Source organism: Xylocopa sonorina, chromosome 1 (assembly GCF_050948175.1).
Source record: "Xylocopa sonorina isolate GNS202 chromosome 1, iyXylSono1_principal, whole genome shotgun sequence".
Taxonomy (NCBI): domain Eukaryota; kingdom Metazoa; phylum Arthropoda; class Insecta; order Hymenoptera; family Apidae; genus Xylocopa; species Xylocopa sonorina.
In genome coordinates, this window is record NC_135193.1 from 11,853,175 (window position 1) to 11,860,855 (window position 7,681).

The following is a 7,681-nucleotide window of genomic DNA, read 5'->3' on the forward strand; positions in this document are numbered from 1 at the left end:
CTAGAATCGAGAATCGCTGAAATATACGAAATTATGTGGTAGGCTAGGTCCGGAATAAAAGGAACGCATAAACTGGCGAACGTTTCTACATGAATCCATTAAGGCGATACACGACAAAGAAGATTACATCTGTACCTTTCAGCGAGAACAAACACGATCTACCAATCGTGAGCCTGAACGTCTCGAGATTTATTTCAATTTGCCGCGTTACGCACGACGATGTAAGTGTTTTACGAGCCGCGAATTGTCCTGGTTGGTATTTTTTCAAGACAGTGGCAAACGCTCGCGTGGCAGGCAGCAATGATCGACCGTGTAAATTTATCATGTATTAATATTTCAATGTGGACGTAAAAATAATGGGAACGGGGTTAGTCGCGAATAAGCTCCTCGGCTTTGTTACGCCTACTATCGAGGAAGTGGTACACAGATAAGGGCCCGGATAGGGTCGTACAGGCGATGACGGTGATTTAATATTTTTCTTGTTATGAGTATAAGCTGGCTAGTTTATTCTGAAAACAGCGGCCAAGCACCGCTTCGTCTCCTCATGCAAAAACCACCTGAACGAACGAACAACTATCTCAAGTATCGTGGCCGTATTCTGTATCTTACTTATTTACTCACATATTTACTCGTTGATTTTCCACGGTTTTGCTGTTGTTCTTAAATATTTTGGCGTGTAATTAATATCTCGTCTGCTGGAGGATTGATACCATAATGCTCACGCCGACAAGTCTATAAATTAGGCATTTGTGCAATAATTTTTCAGATTTTTTACCGCAATTTCCACGACGCAACTATGAAATTCGTATATCTGACTCTTACGTATATGAATTTCAGGTACGGTACGCGCCTGCATCTAATCCAACGACGTGATAGATCTATGCCAGCGTCCCAGTGAACAAGAGCATGAAAGAAGAAGAGGAAAAAGGCGAGTTCTATGCGACTACGTGATTATTTCGAGAAGTCAAGGCGCCGAGACTTGTCCGCTACTCTGACGGATGCCGCTAACGAGCACCACTGACGATTGACAAAATATTCTCAGTACGTGACCAAATGTAACTATGCCTGGTTCTCTGCCGTATGTGCAACGGAATCGTGCAGTTTCGAATTTACGATCATAACATGGAGCGGAATCAGGCCAGGAACTGGATCAGAGTCGTTAAATAGCCTTCGGTAATATTTTTCTCCATAAAATCGTTGCGTATTTTTACAATCGTATAAAACCTGTTATTTTTTTTCCCCCAGGACGCCGGTGCCGAATCAACTTTGGCAAGGTTGCGCACTTCTTTTCTCCTCCTCTCCCCGATTTTCCTTCTAATTAAAAAACGAACGGTTCTAAGAACTGGACAATAGAAGGAGGTAAAGAATTCAGCATTCTTTGCGCGCAGAAGGTGTTGAAGTAGGTATGCCAAGTTAAATATACGCGTAGGATGCGCGGAGGCAGGACAAAAAGCACTTCCTCTTGTCTGACAAGTACACTTTGAAGACCAAACGTAGGCTGCGGGCAGGCGAATCTTCGTCCCGCATCAAGAAAGCATCCTATTTTTTGAACAATTCTTTGCTCACCTTATGCTTTGATTTTTACGTTCATCCTCTTATTGTCCATGCACGCGCGTTCTTCTTCAAAACTAATAATAAACTGTCATTGGCTGAAAATTAGCAATGAAATCAGTACGCACCTTGTAAGACGTATATGTAAAATCAGGGTGTGCTTTGTTACAGAAATAATCAACCGATACGATTAAAGGATCGATGAAGTGATAAATTTTTCATGATATCGTAACAATGGTGTGGAATCAGTGCATTTTACGTTGCTACAATATCATGCACAATTCACTTGGACGCGCATCTAAGTTGTAACTGTTTCTTGTTGATGCTGGCAATGAGTAATGTTGACACAACGCAACCTGTCGTGGTCCGCCCGTTGAATATTAAGAACATATTATGACAGACGCATCATCCGAAGATCAAGATAATTAGATAGCGCACGCTAGTTTGAAATAATAATTGCTCGGGGAATCATGAGGCGAGCGACGGGCAATTATAAAAAGATCAATTTCAGGCAAACCAGAAGGTGCGGTTGATAAACGCGGTGTACGTAGAAGTGCGGAAACTAGTCTCTCTAATCCTAACGCTTGTTTAAATCTCGATTCCGGCGTACGCCCGCAGAGGGCTCAAGAGACTCCACTAATAACCCGGATCAATGTGAATCACCGTATCGATCAGAATCAAAGATCTCCTTTGGGAAAAGTCGATACGTCAACAAACAAGGCGTCAGTTGAATTTCTGTCGATCCTTTCGCAAATGCCGGGGAAACCCAACGTTAACCAAGATCTCGTGAAACAGTGTCTACAGTAAGAAAGACTTGCAGTTAAAAATAATGCAAACAGAAAAGATGTAACGGTAGAGGAGACGTACAATTAGATTGCAAAAGAATGTAGTGTTTGGTTTAACCGAAGATACATAAACTGTGAAATTGAGACGGTAAGATTGTGCAAACTGGCGAGGTTTAAAGTTTATGAAGCCAATGGCGCAAGACGACAAGACGAGACGGCTTTTTGCCGAAATATTCAGCAATCTTTTACAAGAGCCTCGAGCCATGGCCAATAATAGAGCAATAAAAAAGATCATCGGACTACTGTGGCGTGTTTCAAAGCGATGGTAATGGGGCTTGAAAGCTGCCGGCTTGGAAAAGGAAGTAGTAGGAGAAGGGAGTGACGGCGAAAGGAAAAAAGAAAACGGGGGAGAGACAAGAGACATTCGTCTTCGAAGGCGTTCAACCGTTTGATAGCGGAACCACCCAGCATTGGCACTGCTTGCCCCTTTCGTACGAGGAAGTCGGCTGCAACCGTCGGAAGCGTCCATTGATGTGACAACCATGGAAATTGCAATTTTTACGCATCGAAAGCAAGTTACATATACGTATACAAAAACAAGCTATGCAAGGTGTTTCTTGCAACCAATGAAATACAAGCAATAAAATATTTGAAATTTGGATGGTTGAATTTTAAATTATGAAAATTAATTTTATATTTTTTTTTTAGATCAGCGCAAGCGAATACCAATAGTATACTGCAGTATAAATGATAAGTACTAGCTTGTGACCAAGACAAATGATCGTGTTTACACAAATGGAACTTGGTTTCTCGATCATTTACTTCCTGAATAAGGGTCATCTATTTGACGACACTTTCTCGTTCTACTAAAATTGGTGGGCGGATCGTAACTAAGAATTGCTTCCGCCGTTCGTTAACACCCAACAATTTGCTCCTGACAACGAAAGCAGACTCGTGAAAGCATTAATTACATCGCGTCTACACTGTGAAAAGTAAATCTTTAAATTTGGCTCAACAGTAACATCGAGAGGATAAAAGGGATCACAGCTTTAATCAACATCTTATATTGTTGAGCAACCAGAATGACAAATCGTGAGTTTACCTAATTACAAAAATTAACCAAGACGATCACAATTAACAGCAGTTAAATTTTGAAAGGCGAAACAGCTTGGTCGTTCAACAGTCCTTACTATCTATAGCCCGCGGGTCGGGAGACCCCACATCAGGCCCTCGGAAGGCGTCAGACCTGTCGACGGTGGGTGGATGCGTTCCTGAAGACGAACGGCTTTTTTACGTGACGCCAGACGTTCCTTGCGCCTCGTCAAGATGTCAACGACTTGACCGATGGATCGACGAAGGATTCTTGAAACGCCGTCCGGATCACGCTTTCGCATAAATTCGTGTGATCGATCGAGAAGCTTCGTGATCGAAGCAACGGGGTATCAAGTGTCTTCTACGTGCCACGCCACTATTTCCGGTAATTTACGATTTCTGACTGGCAAAAAATTACCAAATAATTTAATACCAACACTAAACATGTATAGATATTCATCCAATTGCTCTGAACGCAAGTTCACTTATGCTCATTTATCAACAGCAGCATGTTACACATAGTCCATGGAACAGCCATTCTTCGCTTACTCCTCTGCCGCTTAAAAGCCTCAAAGAAACGTCGAGAAGCGGACTAAAGCCAAGATATAACCAATCATCGCCGTTAATCGAATCAGTCGACATTCTTCCCTCGTAAGATCGCATTGTTTACGGGACGTGGTCGTGTCGCCTCGTCTCAAAATGAGATCGCATAAATAACGACCCACGGAGGCCTTTTCCTCGACGCTAGTCATCCGAGAGGCTCATTGTAAAGCCACATCGAATATCTTTCTTGTCTGTGGTGCCTGGCCAAGTACATGGTCAGGAATCCCGCCAGTATGTGTCACTGTTGTGACGCAGCAACATGAAAACGCAAGAGCATGCGAGACGAGGTAGCAACCAGCGAGGTGATGGCGGGCAGTCAGCCTTATTGTGCGATCGAAAAATGACCACACGGATTTTTCTCTCGGTTCCATTGAGTATTGGAGAGGCTCGAGAGACTCGAATCCACTTTCTCTCTCCTTCATTCGTTCATCTCTCTCCTCTCTGCACCCGTTCCCTCCCTGTTCGGGGTTCATTCATAATACCATCCTCGAGTGGAAGGCTCGAAGTGGACCGGATGGTATTTCGTTTTCTGACAGGCCAGCACACCGGCGCGGCGGTCGTGGCTGATCCCCCGTTCAAATTATGAGTACCATGGACGAACGCTGCGCACAGCGAAGTGTCCAGGAGCCGGGGTATTTTGCTTATAGTATAAATAATCGGCTTGATACATTGCCCATGAATTGTCGAATCGACGTCTTTTCGCCAATGGAAAGTTGCGCTCACCATTCAATGTAGTATCTTTTACGCAACTACTACCGAATTCCACGGATTAATAATTGGATCACGTTCTTAAAAATGTCAGAGAATTATTGGAGATGTCTAGTATTTCGTTTGTTAGTTTGCATAGATAAAGATCTTTACTTTTTATTTAGGTTCGCTACATTTTCTAATGGGATTCGAATTTTTGTTTCAGGAATTGATTTTATTTAGAGATCTTTCTATTTCACGACGCCACGAACAGTCGTTGCAACATGGTGCCGGGCCGTCTGCGGCCAGCGTGAAATTCTACAATGGAATTCATCGTCCCCGGTTAAATATTTGCCTTCGCACCCGGCCACTTGAATCACTTTGACTCGCATCCTCGCGACTCACGATTCGGCGTTAAGAATACATGCATTGCTTCTCTACTGTTGACCAAGAAAGCGATATATTTAATGCCATCTTCATCATTTTCGAATTTATATAATATCACGTACTACATCTTTAAAAGAAACCGTGGGAAAAGGAAAAGGTATTTATAAAATATTTCCAATCAAATCGTAACTTAAACTATTCACTCGACTCTCAATTGTGATGAATCATCAGGAATGGACCACGTAAATGGACCTCGAAGACTTTAGTATCAACTGTGAAACAATTTTCACGAAAGCTTGTTAAATGCATAGATGTTTGGTTTTATTTTTATTTCGACGTTTCTTCGGATAACTAGACGGCTTGGCACCTAGTGCGCAGCCATCATCGAGGCACGGCCAACTATTATTCTTCCGGTCGATTCGTCGATCGATGGAACGTTTTATCGTTGATTTATCTGCTGTTTGCTTTCTCTGTACGCGCGGAAAAACACGGCAAACGACCGATTTATGAACGTCCCGATAGAGGGAACGGATTCGAGGAGTCGCCCGGCTTCGAGGTATGATGGAAAATCGGAACACGCGGTTTCGCGTGTTGCGTCACACCGCGATTGCGGATCGTTTTATTTTCAGAAACCAGCTGATTTGGCTAGCGACAAAATCCAATGATATTTCGGTCGGTCGTTGATTACGATAATCCCGGAGACTATGCATGTTGACTATGGAACGATATTATTGTTACGATCTCCTCGAATTATAACTCATCGGAAGTATTACATTTGAAACCGAAGATAAGAATAAGTTTAATCGTTTAATTCGTCTACTGTTTTGTCTTATGATCACAAGTTACATTCATAATATGCAGATTACAGGGTGTAAAGGATATAAAAGGATGTAGAGGAGTTTACATTAGAAGTTTGCTTGCAGTCTACGATTTACAATGAGAATTTCAAATGTCTTGAACGGTAAGTTCAACGTGGGACGTATTAGCTCCACGCTTACACGGAACGTGTTAACATCCATAAACTTCGATACTATTATAAATACAAATTGTACAGAACTTTTAAATCTTACAGAGTGTGCTCTCGAAGCAGTGTACAATTAACAAAAACTATATGTTCGCACTACAAGTAGTCAGAAAAGAAATGATATGCCAAAGGCTTGATATGATCGAAGCGCGTCAGTGAATGATATTTTTCTTACACGTTATTCATATATGCGAGAGAATGCATCGGTGAATGCACGATCCACAAATTCTGTCTCGTTTCTGGAAGTGAAGCAGGGGGTGAAGAGGAAGAGAAAGAAAGGGGGTGAAAGGAAACGAGAAGGAAGACGCTCCCGTCGCTCTCTGTTGACTTTGGCTCGAGGCCTCGCTTAGGTGGCAGTACGGATGGAAATATCGGCCGCTAAAATAATTCCACGACAAAGAGCGGCGATCCAACGACAGGTCGACTGTCGAGGATCTCCTATTGGCGGGCTTTTTAAAAACCGCCGTCACTCGGAAATAGTTCGTCGAAATTTTCGGATCGCGCGACGGAGCCTTGTATCCGATGAAAGGCCTCTGTTTTATGGGCCCTGGCTCAATCGAAACGCCCGTGTCCGAGCAAATGAGTAACAGAGTATCGTGCAAAATGAAAGTTTAACGGTGCACGACGCCCTGATATATGAAACCTCGATGTGCTGTCCTCTTCTTCGAAACGTCCAGGGTTTAATTTGTGGTCACGATACTACGAGAATGCGCAACGACTGATTCGCATTCGATGAAGTCAGTTACGATCCTTGGGAATATTTGGTGCAATGTAGCAAGATTAAATAAAAATGTTGTATCCCAAAGCAGAACTGTTCACGAAATTTCTCGAAATGCACTTTGGTAGTCGAAAACCTCGTAAATTTATAAACCAAAATGGTTAACGTATAAAACACAATCACCGCTAACCGCTGCATTCTCTGCGCATGATGTCGTTCAATACCACCTACACGATAATCTTTTCTACAGGAAGCTTGCGCAAAATTTCAGGGGTTAAAGCAAAGGGCGTGAAAAGTAGGAAGAAAAGAGGAATCGAAAGGACACCGATTGTCAGTGTCCTGCAGGACGTGGGAAAACTCGCGGACAAGGGACCACGAGGATGCCCGTAACCATTCACCTGTCAACTACCACCTTCTTCGTCTTCTCCGTGTTCTTCTTCGTGGTACTGGTATACACCGCACCAAGGTGGCACAGCATCGGCATTGCCATCGACTGCTCACGTAGTCGCGCCTACCAAAACATCCTCGACGATCCTCCATTTGACTCGCCATTCATCGCTGGTGAAACAGCTTAATATAATCCTATTTAAGGAGCTGCCATTGTGACTGTAGGTACCCGCTAGTGGTACGTGACCGAAATTATTTACTCGTTTATTAGACGTCGCTGATTGATCGGCAGCCTCCGTCGGATTTGACGTTCGGTCCGGTCATTGTGTCGCCCAATTGTTGATCAGGAGATATTTGGCTGGTGAAAGAGGACCTGGCAATCGCAATTTTTTATACTTGCTTTTAACAGGCCAGCAAAGATAACGGAATTGTACGTCTTAATCCTTC

At 43.2% G+C, this 7,681-nt stretch overlaps 1 protein-coding gene across 1 annotated transcript; it reads left to right on the forward strand.

The window, feature by feature from the left end:
• The first annotated feature begins 7,057 nt into the window (after positions 1-7,057).
• Positions 7,058-7,611, forward strand: LOC143424276 (uncharacterized). Its single transcript, XM_076896283.1, has 3 exons — positions 7,058-7,120; positions 7,168-7,408; positions 7,506-7,611. Exons 1-3 carry the CDS (start codon positions 7,058-7,060, stop codon positions 7,517-7,519), a joined length of 318 nt encoding a protein of 105 aa, XP_076752398.1. The 3' UTR covers positions 7,520-7,611.
• Positions 7,612-7,681: the final 70 nt, after the last annotated feature.

Coding starts and splice junctions, on each gene's coding strand:
- LOC143424276 (XM_076896283.1), top strand. CDS start 7,058: ATGTCGTTCAATACCACCTACACGATAATCTTTTCTACAGGAAGCTTG. Junction 7,121..7,167: donor GCTTGCGCAAAATTTCAGGG/GTTAAAGCAAAG, acceptor AGGAATCGAAAG/GACACCGATTGTCAGTGTCC.